Source organism: Coffea arabica, chromosome 2c (assembly GCF_036785885.1).
Source record: "Coffea arabica cultivar ET-39 chromosome 2c, Coffea Arabica ET-39 HiFi, whole genome shotgun sequence".
Classification (NCBI taxonomy): Eukaryota; Viridiplantae; Streptophyta; class Magnoliopsida; order Gentianales; family Rubiaceae; genus Coffea; species Coffea arabica.
This window is the reverse complement of record NC_092312.1, coordinates 10,691,541-10,705,529: the sequence shown is the minus strand read 5'-3', so window position 1 is coordinate 10,705,529 and position 13,989 is coordinate 10,691,541. Positions and strand designations below refer to the sequence as shown.

The 13,989-nt window shown below is 36.7% G+C and overlaps 2 protein-coding genes across 7 annotated transcripts; both read right to left on the bottom strand.

Moving 5' to 3' along the window:
* Positions 1-3,486: 3,486 nt before the first annotated feature.
* LOC113725908 (equilibrative nucleotide transporter 3-like) lies at positions 3,487-7,172 on the bottom strand. 6 transcript variants are annotated; one of them, XM_027249339.2, is made up of 10 exons: positions 7,023-7,172; positions 6,762-6,838; positions 6,462-6,564; positions 6,271-6,375; positions 5,550-5,705; positions 5,325-5,468; positions 5,098-5,203; positions 4,582-5,002; positions 3,919-4,177; positions 3,487-3,793 (listed from the first exon to the last, which is right to left on the bottom strand). In XM_027249339.2, exons 3-10 carry the CDS (start codon positions 6,507-6,509, stop codon positions 3,683-3,685), a joined length of 1,350 nt encoding a protein of 449 aa, XP_027105140.2. In that variant the 5' UTR covers positions 6,510-6,564; positions 6,762-6,838; positions 7,023-7,172; the 3' UTR covers positions 3,487-3,682. The 6 variants fall into 6 exon arrangements, with proteins under 6 accessions (XP_027105140.2, XP_027105138.2, XP_027105142.2 ...); XM_027249337.2 differs by having other exon boundaries at positions 6,462-6,558; XM_027249341.2 differs by lacking the exon at positions 7,023-7,172 and having other exon boundaries at positions 4,582-4,757; positions 4,827-5,002; positions 6,462-6,558; positions 6,762-6,917.
* Positions 7,173-8,483: 1,311 nt separating this feature from the next.
* LOC113725907 (equilibrative nucleotide transporter 3-like) lies at positions 8,484-12,739 on the bottom strand. Its single transcript, XM_072074300.1, has 10 exons — positions 12,450-12,739; positions 12,123-12,216; positions 11,906-12,010; positions 11,329-11,484; positions 11,084-11,227; positions 10,883-10,988; positions 10,058-10,221; positions 9,804-9,964; positions 9,029-9,287; positions 8,484-8,935 (listed from the first exon to the last, which is right to left on the bottom strand). The coding sequence occupies exons 2-10, from the start codon at positions 12,162-12,164 to the stop codon at positions 8,825-8,827; spliced, it is 1,248 nt and encodes a 415-aa protein (XP_071930401.1). The 5' UTR covers positions 12,165-12,216; positions 12,450-12,739; the 3' UTR covers positions 8,484-8,824.
* Between the last annotated feature and the right edge of the window lie 1,250 nt (positions 12,740-13,989).

Genomic DNA, 13,989 nt, shown 5'->3' with positions numbered 1-13,989 from the left:
ACCACCGTTACTTGCTGTCTGTGTGCTGATAGAGAATTTCTTCAGTAGTGAGAAATGCAACAATGTTACATTTCCTTTGAATTGAAAGACTTTACATTTCCTTTGTTTTTGTGGTATCCCTTTGCATACAGTGGTGATCACTTTCCACGGAGAGAAATTTAGATCACTTAAATCTAAATATTACTGACTAATCTTCTGTACGAAAAGAAAGAAATTCTAGCATGTGAGATCCACTTCATCTTCTTCTTCTTCTGATAAACTTCTTACCTTGCGCATCTTCCTGTACGATGCGCAGCACTTCCTTCGGAGGACTATGGCGCCAAACTTGAGGTTTTTCAAAATGATAGCCCATCTGGGCAAATTTATCAGCAGCCCTATTTCCTTCCCTATAAATATGTGTCAACATGCAATTATTGAGTGCTGGAATAATTGAGTTTATATGGCCAACGTGTTTTTGTACTTCCGCACAACTAACTCGTCGCTTTTTAGCAATGATGTCAACTAAGAACTTGGAGTCTCCTTCAACCCAAACATCGCTCCAACCATCCTCCAGGACAAGCTCCAGGCCTCTCTCAAGGGCGACCAATTCTGCAATCGTGCTGTTCTTTTGACCAATAAATTCAGAATATCCAAGCAAGAATTCAGCCTCATGGTTTCTGAGAACGCCTCCAATGCTTGCTTTCCCTGTCCTGCACTTGCAAGAACCATCAAAGTTTAACTTAGTCCAGCCAATCTCTGGTTTCTTCCATGCCACGAGAACTGGTTCTTTGTGCCAATTTCTGACTATAAGCCCAACCGGCCTCTGCAATGCTCTTCCACATCCGAATGATTTAGTAAAAATAAGCTTCATCTTCTACCCTCTATCTTTTTTTTTTTTTCCTGACTTAACGATTTGTAATTTCTTTATTAACTTCAAAAGAATGATGAAGAAAGAACTTGAGCGCTTAAAACTGTGAAAATGGCTAAGCTTGAAGACCATTTATGAAGAAGAATCTGCATTCCATGCAAAAAGGGTCTTGAAAGGAAGGGAAGAAATATGTGACCTTAACCACGTTACAAAAATGCAAGGAACACCTTTAAGAGATGCTTGCCCACGAGTAGACGTACAAAAGATGGTGAAGGACATGAACGGTTTAATTAAGTTATATGAAAACTCAACGTGAGCAACACTTGAACATTTTCGGACGCAACAGAAGTAAAAATATCCGTAGGAATTGAGAAGACTAGCCCAGCAATTCACGCATTCTTGCAAAGAAAAGTTGGAGTATGGGGAAAGTAAGGTAGTTTAAGCATATTCCCATTAACAAAGCAAGGAAGTTGACGGAACTCAAAATCCAATTCAAGAATCTTTGTTCGTAGGGGAAAGCTTATAACATTTTATTGAAGTCGTTAATCTGCATTATGAATTTGTAAGTAGCAAAAGCGTGAAAGCCATGTACCAAAATTGGGCATGGGCATGCATGGATAATATTAGTGGACTAGTTTTTTATCAAATGGTGACCATGGTTCGCCATCGCGGGTTGCAGTCTCGTCACGGTTTCGGTTGTTCTACATCCGTCGCGGCATATCGGTTGAATATCGGATGATACGCACGTTATAGCACATGAAAGTTTTCAAAAAATTTGAAAAAATTACTAAAATTAGAAAATACCAAAAAGACATAATTTGAAAAAATATTCGAATCGACTCCAATATATCGACTGATATCATGCATCACGGATTCAAATCGGCCAATATCGATTGAGTCAGAGCGAGTCGCCGCGAATATGATAATATCCGTAATTCGGGGTTCGGTATCGTACCGATCCCCTCCGTTTCGGTTACGACTCAGGCTGATACATATCGGTATCGGCCGATATTGCTAACCATGATGGTGACCATTGACATTCAACTGTTCCTGTTTCGGTCTTTCAACTTAGATCAAAGAAGGCCACTAAGTTACTTTATTAACTAATTAGTAGTAGAGCACAAAAAATGGAAATTAATCGGCCGACGTTGTCTATCCAAAAAGATTTTGAGTTTTTTTCTTTCACTGTTTCACGCAAAAATATTTGGGCTGTGATGTTACATTTTTGTTCAGGATGCAATATTTGGAGTCCGAAAAAAGGAATATTTCGTATTTCAATGTTCAGTAAAGACTTAATTGTGTTAGAGAAAATAACTTTCCGATTTTCTTAGTTTTAAACTCATTGCTGACATTTTAAATTTTTGTAAAACTACGTCTAAAGCTCTAAACAAGACGATGCTGGCCATTTACGGTAAAATGCACTGAATCCTCCTCAATTATACCTCGGATTGTAATTTACCCTCCTAAAGTTTTTATATAGGCAATTTAGCCCCTTTATGACATTCTTAGACAAAATTATCTTTGCTACATTAATTGCTTTTCTCGTTCTTATTCACCTATTCATTTTTTGTTTTCTCCTCCTTCCTTTTTTTTTCTTGTCTTTTAGTTTTCCCTTTTTTATTATTAACAATTAATAACAAAATCTATATCATAACATTATCTATGTTTCTTACGTTGCAAAGCCTATGTAGTCTAAGATAGTGAATTATTTAAACACATAAATACAAAGCACAGCCTTTTTTTTTTTTTTTTTTTTTTTCTGTAAGTGGTAGTGTTTGAATCCAAGATCTCCTACTTGCAATACTTCCTCCCTTATCAATCAAGCCAACCCTCTCCTAAATAGAAAGTCCAGCTTATAAATGATCAATAAATTACAATAAAAATTGTAAGCACACAAATCAGTTAGTACTGTTTTTCTTCATTTTTAATGCATTCAAAATTAATAATTTGTTAACAATTAATTCTTGCATGCGCTATTAATATGTTGGTTTTGCTATTAATGATTGAGCAAATGTTTACTCTAATTAGTTTACGTGTAAATAAATTATTGAATAACTTGATTAAATGTGCTTATGATATGAACATATATTGTGCGGTAGAATAGAGCTTATGGTAAAGACTTTTTTTTTGTTTGGTAAGTAAAGACTTTTTTTTTGTTTGGTAAGTGGAAAATCTTGAAGTCAAGATCTCGTATTTACAATTCCTCCCATCTTAACACCCAACCCAACCTTCCCCTATAGTAAATACTAAAAACAAATGAAGTTTAACAAAATAATAAAGGAATGAGTAAAAGAAATTAAAAATTCTAGTGTAAGCACTCTAATAGTAGTAGAGGGAAAGAGGTGGCAAGTGGCATGAAAAGAAGGGGAAAATAAGAAAAGAAAAAAATGAAAAAAATTTTGAAAGAGTAAAAGGAAAACTGAAAGAAATAGAATAGCACAGATTGTTTTACCTTTAACATATATATATATATATAAAAAAAAAGGGACTTAAGTGCCAATAAAAATCATCAAGGGGAGTAAAGTGCAATTTAGGTAATAGTTGAGTTGGTTCAGTGTAATTAACCGTACCATAATTCTAACCATAATCTTTTGGAGCAGGCACATTTAATTTCCTAGCCCAAAATGAACATATGTATGGAAGGCACTAAGAATTGAGTTCTGGTTTTTGATTTACAAAACACATAACAATTTCAGTTGTGAATTCAGCATATATAGCAATTTGAAAAGACAATTTGACATCCCCTAACAGACATCCTGGCGACTATCCATGCATCAATATTCAACACTCACCTACAGATGCTTCGTGGTAAAATATCATCAAAATATTGCCTCCTCAGAATTTCCGATTGCCAATAAGCCATAACCAATCCAGGGCTACGCCAGAAAATATGCCACCAAGGAGAAATACGACTAACAAGTTTCCAAGTGCATTCTGCTCAGGTCCCTGCAGTACCAGAAAATGGTAAAATTTTCTTGCTCAGAGGAAAACCAAAGCAATTAACTCAATGATAAAACCAAGCAATTAAGACGAAATTGAGACTCATTCATGATGATCTACATTTGACCAACCTTGTACCCTTTTGGAGCTGCAGTGAGGACGCATACTGTGAGATAACCATTGGTCAGTCCCAAGAAGGACGTGAGAAATATCATCCATCCCTGATCACCATATTTTGCAGTGAAATAGAAACAAGGGATGAGAAAGAAACGAGATAATGTTGCCAGCATGAGGCCCTTTCTTGATTTTAACTTGAGGCATTCCATGAGTGGAATGTATCTTGATACGAGATCCCACGCATTGTACATTGCGATCAAAACAACAGCATACCTGGGATGGGATGACCATCAATGAAGTGAATATAGTTACTACATCGGGGCCACCCTATTCAAATCTTTCAAATAAATAAGGTTGATGGGAACTTAATTCAAGAAATGGCTAATTGGACAGCCTGTACATGGATTTGTATGAGCAGCATGCTAAAAATAGGGGACTAAGTGATAGTAAAATGAAAGCAATTAAACTTTTAGTAGTAATAATGGATAACCAAAAAATGGAGGTGTCTAAGTCGAAAAACTTATCAAAGCGATGAATAAATAGCATTTTTTTTAGTGTTTGAATGTATAGGATAGCTGTATTTGATTCTCCAAAACTATTGATCAGTTCATCCTACTTGACATAAGATAAAGGTAACCACCTAACAGGTTGAATCACGAAAGAATTTTATCACTTACCAGGAGCCTAACTTGTGGTGTCCAGTATTTTCATATAAGAAGCCAGGAAAGATAGATAAAGTTAGGACATAAATCAGATAGAGGTCCAAAGCATAATCAAAGTTCTGAAAGAGTAATTGTTTGGTGCTCAGGCGCTCAGGATATTTATCATCATCGACCTGCATGGATGGCAAAAGCTGTCTTAAGGTGTCAAATGAACAGTTCATCAGAAACTTGGACATATAGATCAAAAGAAACTTTCGTACTGTTTCATTTGCCTCGGTCTGGATGCCAGCAGCGGCTAAATCAGCTGAGACAGTTTTTGATCCTTCTGAAGCTGCTTTTGCACGATAATGCTTTACAATTGGCAGTTTAGGAAAGATGAATGCATACAGCAGAATGCATAGGAATTCGAAGAATATCGAGATGGCAAGAAATAGAACTGCAAATTGGAGAAACAGAATTCCATATCATTCAGGAACGAGACGACATGTAAGTGCCTGGAAGTTCACAAAGCACGAAGAGAAAATTACGTACTAACTCCCTTGCGAAGGCCGTTATTAGAATTTTCAAAGGCTGCTTTTGTCATTAGCCGTAAAGCAGATGTGAGTGCCCCTGATGCAGCAAGACCAGCTAAGAAGGACTGCATAGTTACATATGATAAGATTAAAATGAAAACGCGTGTGCTATGAATAGTACTTCTAAACAATATGAAAGAAATACAATCTTAGAGAGTAAATGGAACATCTGATTTTAAGACTGACTTGGATGAACTCAGGGCACATCAAGGATAGGTCTCCAACCATTCCTCCTTGGACATGGGCATCAGCAACTCCAAAAGCAGCAACAAGTATACATATGCCAATATAATTTCCTAGTCCTCCTTTTCCTGATGTGCCTAAATCTAGCTGCGGAGTTTAACATCAAAATAAATGCATAATAAATAACTCAGACATTGAATACTAAACATTGCTGAAATGAAAACTTACCAGTAGGAGCGCTAATGTGCTCAGAAAGAACAAAGTATATCCTGCTAAATTTCTTTTTCTGGTATCAATTCTTGCCTCATTATATGCAAGTGTTGCAACTGTTCCAACGGCAAATGGTTGATAAACTAGGGTGAGTACCCTTGAAGGATGATAGTGCTTCAAACAGAAACGGAGAAAACCAATGTTAAGTTCTTCCAAATGCAACTCATTCTAGATGAACTAACTTGATGGCAAAATATTGAAGATATGATCAGTTCGCCTTGAGGCCCAGAAAAAATTGGGAATTAGAAATTGGTTATCATTGATGGGAAATTAAAGTGTTTGCCTACCAGTACAGATTAGATTATCATGAATGTTCTTTTATTATGTATCCATCTGCAACAGTTTATGTGCCACAAGTTTTGCTAGCTAGTAGTAACTCAAGGCTGGCAGAGAGATTATTCATGGCAGGGCCAACATCCAGTACAGAAAAATCCATCAGCGCAACAGTTTAGGCATTTCGTCATGTTGATGTCTCATTGCATCATCATTTTTCAACAAAAGTAGGCCAAGTTGTGCAACTTCTAAATTAAGTCACCTCAGAAAATTCAAATTGAAAGTCTACACAGAATTCCTAGCTCATTGATTTTGGAACTAAAGACTGCGCAGAATAACATACATGCCAGACCAAAAAGTGGTGTTTTGTATCAAAAAGGATTACAGAGCACATAGGAGTACTTACAGGAAACAAGGCATAATAGTAGTCTCCAATAGTCAGCATACTATTCCATGAGACCAGTGATCCCAGTCCAAGAAACCAACACACTACCATCGCAGCACGTTTTCCCTGATGCCAATCATCAAACAATTCCAGTCAAGAATTAATTGGCAATTAATACCATTCCATTTCTAATGCACAATGTTGGGATGAACCTCAAGCCTGCCTGGAGTGGGAGACCCACTTGAGCCAGCTTCAGTCATAGCTGTTCGTCTCTTAGCAGGCAGCTAACTTTCGAAGAATTAATTCAGCCTGCAACTAGCATAACACTAAAAGTAAGACTCCTTATCTTCAATCCCTTTGAAGAAAAGGGCCGAATAAGAAATCTCAGATTCATAGTTGTGTGTCTAAATCAAGACATTTTGGCACTGCATTAAAGGACATATTACAGAAAAGCTTCAGAGAGAAAAACCTTGACAAGTGATAATACTGGAAAACTGAATCGTACTTCAAACCTGTTTATTGGTTCGATATATTAGAGAGACTATTGGAGCCTTTCTTGTTGGAAATGATGGTCCAGTAGAATTGGCAGCTTCAGAAAGCAATAACTAACATTAGTACTAATATCTAAAGGAAGAAAAACCAGGCAGAGGAAAAATGACCGTGAAGAAGACAGCAGGCCCAGCTCCACATGTAAGCAACACTACTGTAGCTCAAACATTTATACACTAAATATTATGAAAAATCAGAAAAAATAAAAAAATAAAAAGAGAAACCTTATCAATTGTTTGAAGATTAAAAGCCGGGAGCTACGTGACTCCTTAGTCTGGTTCTTTTCTGGTATTGCAAGTTGCAAATGATTGTTGGAAGTTTATTGTTGACTCCAATGCAAAATCTGAAAACACTGAAGTAGACTGATAAAAGGTTGAATACTTTTAAAAGAGTGGCATTTTGTGAACTTTTAGGAATCTTTTGTGACTGCGTTCTTGGAAGGGCACGGGGGAGTCGAAATGCTAAGAATCTTTTTTGAGTGCTGTTCCCATGGAAAGAATCTTCAATCTTTTCCTTTCCGTAAAGGAAGGGAAGAATCTCTACTTATTTGTTGAAGTTTTCTTGTGTGGAATGTGACGTGTATCGGTTGACTGAAGGTGTTCGATGACTTTGTAGCGTGTGATTACTAATTGCACGAAATTTAAGGACTGTAGGAATAGATAATTATGACATATTACTACAAAGTGTGCAATGAAGTAGGAATAGATAATCTACCATTTGTCGAGAAAATCTTTCATTTGTCGAGAAAATCTTTGGTTAGTGTAAATCAAGCAAGTGGGTTGAGGGTCCTATTGCTGACACAAAATGGATAAAAACGACAATAATGACAGGGAGAGGATAACTTTCTACATTTTTTATTTTCTATTTAAACATTGTAGCATTAGACCATCTTGCTTATTAAGATTATAAATAAAGAGATGAAAGCAACGTAGTTCGACAGCAGCAATGTAGACCTTTGATTAAAAATGTATAAAGGGATGAACTTTGGATGTTTTTATTCTGTTTTTTAGCCTTGTATCAAAATTCATTTGAAAAATTTTTGCGACTCTCTACTCATCCCTTGTTTCTAGAGCTGTTAAGCCAATCAAGTAACTCGAAAGCTCGTTAGAGCTCGGCTCGTTAAGGCTCGAGCTCGACTCGTTAAGGCTCGAGCTCGGCTCGTTAATTTTGGTTAACGAGTCGAGCTCGAGCTCGAAACATGCTCGTTTAGTTAACGAGCCGAGTAAGCTCGGCTCGTTTGATACTCGAGTAGCTCGTTAGAGCTCGTTAATGAAGGGCATATTTGTCATTTTAGAAATCAAAATTATATAAATTAAAAATTATAAATTTTTATTAATGTTAATTTGCACGAGCTCGAGCTCGAGCTCGTGAAGCTCGACTCGTTTATCACAAACGAGTCGAGCTCGAGCTCGAGCTCGAGCCACATGTATATTTAACGAGCCGAGTTCGAACACATTTTAAAACTCGTTTTCTTAACGAGCTCGAGTCGAACTCGGCTCGAATTAAACTCGAGTCGAGCTCGGCAGCCAAATACTCGGCTCGATTAACAGCTCTACGAGTTGTTTCCTCATTCTCTCTCTGTCTCTATCCTCTTTTTTTTTTTTTTTTTTTTTGGTCTCTTCCTTTTAATCTTTGTAGTACAAATGTAAAGCATCAAGCTTAGCAAGTGAGAGAAGACCTAATCATCATAAAAAAGAAATTCTCATATTTTTGGAGCAAGTCGAATGAAAGAACAGAATGAACTAGTACTTCAATTCTATGTACAATTCTTCATTGGTAAAATATATTTATCAAAGTACTAACTATCCGGGTTTTTTTTTTTTCAAGAATTCAACCATGTGACGAAAAGAAATGATGCCTTTCCAAAACCTTGAACAACAGATTCTATAAATAAAACATCTATCATCTAACATTTGGTAACAATCGACTATCTTCATTCCACTTCCTATCTCAGCAACGTATGCATCATTATTCGAAATTGGGAAGTGTCACTTCGAATGCAGGGATGAATACAAGTGTTGCACCTTCAGAAACTTCCATTGCCAATAAGCCACAACCAATCCAGGGCTACACCTGCAAATATACCTCCAAGAAGGAATAGTACTAGCAAGTTCCCTAATGCGTTTTGCTCTGGACCCTATATGAAACAACAAAGTTTATGCATTTTAAGCATGTTAGATGATAAACAGTATCAAAACGAATGAATTAATTCAGTTATAGTTGCACTAACCTTGTAACCTTTAGGGGCTGCTGTGAAGACACAGACTGTAAGATAGCCATTGGTTAATCCCAGTAAGGATGTGAGCATTATCATCCATCCTTGATCACCATATTTTGCAGTGAAGTAGAATGCAGGGATGAACAGCAAACGAGATATTATTGCCACCATAAGGCCTTTCCTTGATTCTATCTTGAGGCATTCAATTAGAGGAATATATCTAGCGATAAGATCCCACACATTGTACATTGCAATCAAAACGATAGCATACCTGCAGCAGAATAATTTTGGTGGAACTCGATGTTAGCAGATGATTAATCTGTCATAAGGGTTTTGTTTTCAGAAAGTATCCAAAAGTTACTTTTCCTTTCTTTTCCTTTTCCAAACTGATTTCAGTTTCTTTTCTCTGTAGGTAATTTCATTTTCTTTAGGAAAGGAAAGAGCATATAAATCTTCTGCTGATGTTGTTTTTCCTAAGCTTAAGTATTTTGCAGGCTTTATCTGCTGTAGATGAGTATTTCAAGAACTGTGGTGAATCTTCATGCGTTCAACTTCAATATAAATACGTTTTTTGTATAGCAAAGAGACTCCTTATCTACAGAAAAACAACGCATCAAGCAACAAAATCCTAAGACCAACAAAAATGATAATGATAGTAACTACTACAGAGACGTGAACACCTATCAGCAATGCCTATTCAAAATTTGTACACAGCAATCTAACTCCATGGCTGGTTCAAAAACTTCATAGAACATAAATCATAGTTCATTGACAAATGAGCACTTACCATGATCCCAATTTGTGATTCCCAGTGTTTTCGTACAAAAATCCAGGGAAGATAGACAAAGTGAGGACATATGTAAGAAACACGCCCAATGCGTAATCAATGTTTTGAAAAAATAACTGTTTGTTGCTCAGCCGGTTCAACTGTTTATCATCATTATCACCCTTCACAGACAACAAAAGATTTTCTCAGCATTACAAGCTAGACAGTAAAAGTTCAAGTATTAGATCCAAAAATTACTTGTACTCCTGACTTGCCTGTGTCTGGATTCCAGCAGCTGCAAGATCAGCAGTAACTGTTTTTGATCCTTCCGATGCAGCTTTTGCACGGAAATGCTTCACAATAGGTAGTTTAGGAAAGACGAATGCATAGAGGAAAATACACAGAAGCTCAATGAATGTGGAGATGGCCAGAAATAGAACTGCACAAGCATCAAAGCCAGAATATTAGAAACATCATACACACACACACACACACACACACACACACACACTGATATATATCTTAGAAATTTGAAGAATTGTCCAACAGATCTTGATCAAATTGAAGTTCTTGTGTACAAACAGGGACTAATGATTAGTATGCAAGTTTAATGAAGAATAAGCATAATCAGGGACTCGAAAAACTAGTCTAACTAAAGCTGATTATTTACAACTTCAGAAGGCCAACAGTTGTGCAGTGTCTTTTCAATTATAGGAACAGCAGAGCTTTGGAATCTGATTTGACCTGTGATGCTGTACCTAATTATGCTAGGACCAACTCTGCAGAGAGACTGCCAAATCCACATAGTCTCCATCTATATTGATACTTACACGAATCATCCTGCGTTCGATAAGTTAATGTGACCATATCTGGGTATTATCTATCACTGGAATTTGCATGAATTATCCCATTTGGACTAACTTAATGTGAACATATATTCCTGTGTTCTCAGTTCCCCGCCCCTCCCCCCCACCCTCCCAAATCCGAGAAAGGGAGAATTTAACTTAAATCCAGATAGTGGAAAAAGTAAGGAGGTCAAAAATACAAAAACACATGACAACATTTTCTAAATCTATGTAGTTTGAAAGAAGAGAACATACTGACGCCTTTGCGGAGACCATGATTTGTTTTATCAAAGGCTGCTTTTGTCATTATTCTTAATGCAGATGTTAAAGCCCCTGAGGCAGCTAGACCAGCAAAGAATGACTGCAAGGTGATTCCAAGAACAACGAATGATAGTTAACTTCATGAACATGTTTAGTAGAAAGGTAGAAGGAACTGGGTATGCAGCAATCTTTTACTTGGATGAACTCGGGACACATGAGGGAGAGGTCTCCAACCATTCCACCTTCAATATGGGCATCTGCTATGCCAAAAACAGCAACAATGATGCATATACCAATGTAATTTCCGATTCCTCCTTTTCCTGAGGTGGCTAAATCCAGCTGCCAAAAGTGAAAACATTTAAAGCCAGGATTAAAGAGAAATAGCTGAGAAAAAGAAACGTGAAATAAGAACTGCAATTTTTGCAAAATGGCAAACTTACAATTAGGAGGGCGAATGTGCTCAGGAAGAAAAGAGTAAACCCTGCCAAGTTACGCTTCCTTGTATCAATCTTAGCTTCTTTATATGCAAGTATTGCAATCGTTCCAAGTGCAAATGGTTCATAAACAAGGGTAAGTACCCTTGCAGGATGATACCGCTGAAAATAAGGGAAAAGAATAGTAAAATAAGGAAATCAGAAAGCAGTAAATCAGAAAGCAGTAGTAATTTTCAGCCTCCAGTGGCCATTTTTCCGTTCACGGGAGAATCCGTCATAGAAAATAAATATAGGAAAGTTTCATGATAATAGTGGCCATTTTTGTATTCATGTGTTCCTTGGAGAAGTTGAAAGGTCTCTGCAACTTTTAGGGCTCAATGGTTCATTAAGAAAGTTCGATCTGATCTACCCATAAACACAGTCCTCTGAAAGGCAAGGCCAGCTTTGAAAATTAAAAGGCCACGAAATTGCAGAAACATATATCAATTTGCTCAAGGAAGAAAACATGAATTCATCTCATAATCAAACCACGAATTTATATAGAATGATTCAAAAAAAAAACAATGCCGGAGATACTACTTACCGGGAATAATGCATAATAATAGTCTCCAACGGTCAGCATAGTATTCCAAGCAACAAGGGTTCCCAATCCAAGAACCCAACACACCACAATTGCAGTCAACTTCCCCTGAAATTAAAGCCAAATTTCAAGAAAATTGGCACTCTGAGAAAACATAATAAAATCTCAATGCCTGTTAAAAAAAATGCCGACGAAGAAGAAGTAGAATAAGAGAACAAACCTCGAGCCTGGCAGGCGTTGGAGAGCCGTTCATATCCGCCATTGTTATGGCTGCTCTACTGCAGACGGTAACTTGATAACTTCAGTGTTTTTTTCTGACAATTTTTATATTAAATAAAAACCATTGTCATGGAAGTATTGGGATTCTAAAATATTCAAGGAAACAGACACATCCATCGCATAAAACACGAAATCGCTTTCTTAAGACACTTTCACCACAAAGGGATATCGGTGTCCTTACACCAGACAAAAACAATCAGCAAACAAAACTGACAAAAATAGTAACCAAAACCCATGAAAGAACTGACAATGCATGAAGTTTTGTCACCTGAAAGCTTACGAAGAGAGCCAGAAGATGGTCAGCTGAGATTGCCTGCCTTTTGAGACTTGAGAGGAGAATGATGATGGCACACTATTTATCTTCTTCTCTCTATTGTATTGACTGCTGAGTATGAAAAGGGAATTGAATACACACGGAAAAAAGATTCACTTCTTTCTTCAGAATCTGTTAGTATCTATTTGACCAATTAACGGTGATCGAATGCCAGACAGAGCTATATATGAACGAATCTTTATTAGTTAAAAAAAAAAAAAGAAAAAAGGAATTTTGTTGCGTAAGACTCTTGGACTTCTCCGCGCGAAAAAATGGGAATCCAAATTTGTAAAGAAGTAACGTACGAAATAATCGATCCTATTGCGTTGGAACATGTTTATTAGCAACCGGAGGAATCTACAATTTATATTATTATAAATATAAGTTAATTTGTGCCTACCATTGTATGCACAGAAAGAAAAATTACGCACCAAATTTATTTGGAGGAACCTACAATTATGATGCTTAACTAAGCTTTTTTTTTTAAGTACAAGAGTGAAAGGGTTAGTGTAAGTGCTTACTGAAAATTCTATCCATAGTCTAAGACTTGATGCTAGGATCCTAATTTAATACTGCTAGCCATAATATAGGCTTTAAGATAAGGATTAACTTTTCAACGCCATAGTCTAAGATATGATGTTAGGATCCTAATTTAATACTACTAACCATATATAATTGTCCAATGAGTGTCTAAGATATGATGCTTAACTAAGTTTTTTTTTAAGTACGAGAGTGAAAGGGTTAGTGTAAGTGCTTACTGAAAATTCTATGACAGTAATGTAAACGAATAAGGATTAACTTTTCCAAGCCATAGTCTAAGATATGATGTTAGGATCCTAATTTAATACTGCTAGCCATAGTGTCCTTTCTCTGCAGTATATTTTTTCTTGAGATGGACTGGAGGAAGTTGAACTTGTATTTGAGATACGTATTAGAAGAGTTATTGTTCACGCAAGGAAGGAAAGTTGGCTCATATTCTTCGTATCAAAAGCAAATCATTCGCATCAGACTGACGGCTCTTATTTTGTTAACATGTTCACTTGCGTCTCTGCTCGCCATGTTCCAATGCGGAATGGTAGTTTTTGTTTTCCTAGACTCAGGATCCCACTTCGGTGACATGTTTTCTATGTCAATTCAATGTCACCTAAAGTATTGCACCAAGTGTCTTATTATTATTTACACTTTAATTTTCTAATAATTCAACTTGGTTTGGTTTAACACAAGTGTAAATAATAACATGACACTTGGCGTAATACTATAAGTGGCATTGAATTAGCATAGAAAACATGTCATCGAGAATCCCAAGTGATGTAGGACCCTCTGCTTAATTACACCAGGAGAGTCTTAAGTCCCTCCCTAACCGTAATCCAATGGTTAGATGTCCTGTTTATGCCCAATTAGGAATTAGATGGGAAATTCTCTATAGTGGTGTAATTGCACACAAGAGTCATTAGAACCACCTAACTTGTGGAGTTCAAAGTATTCTGCCATCCAC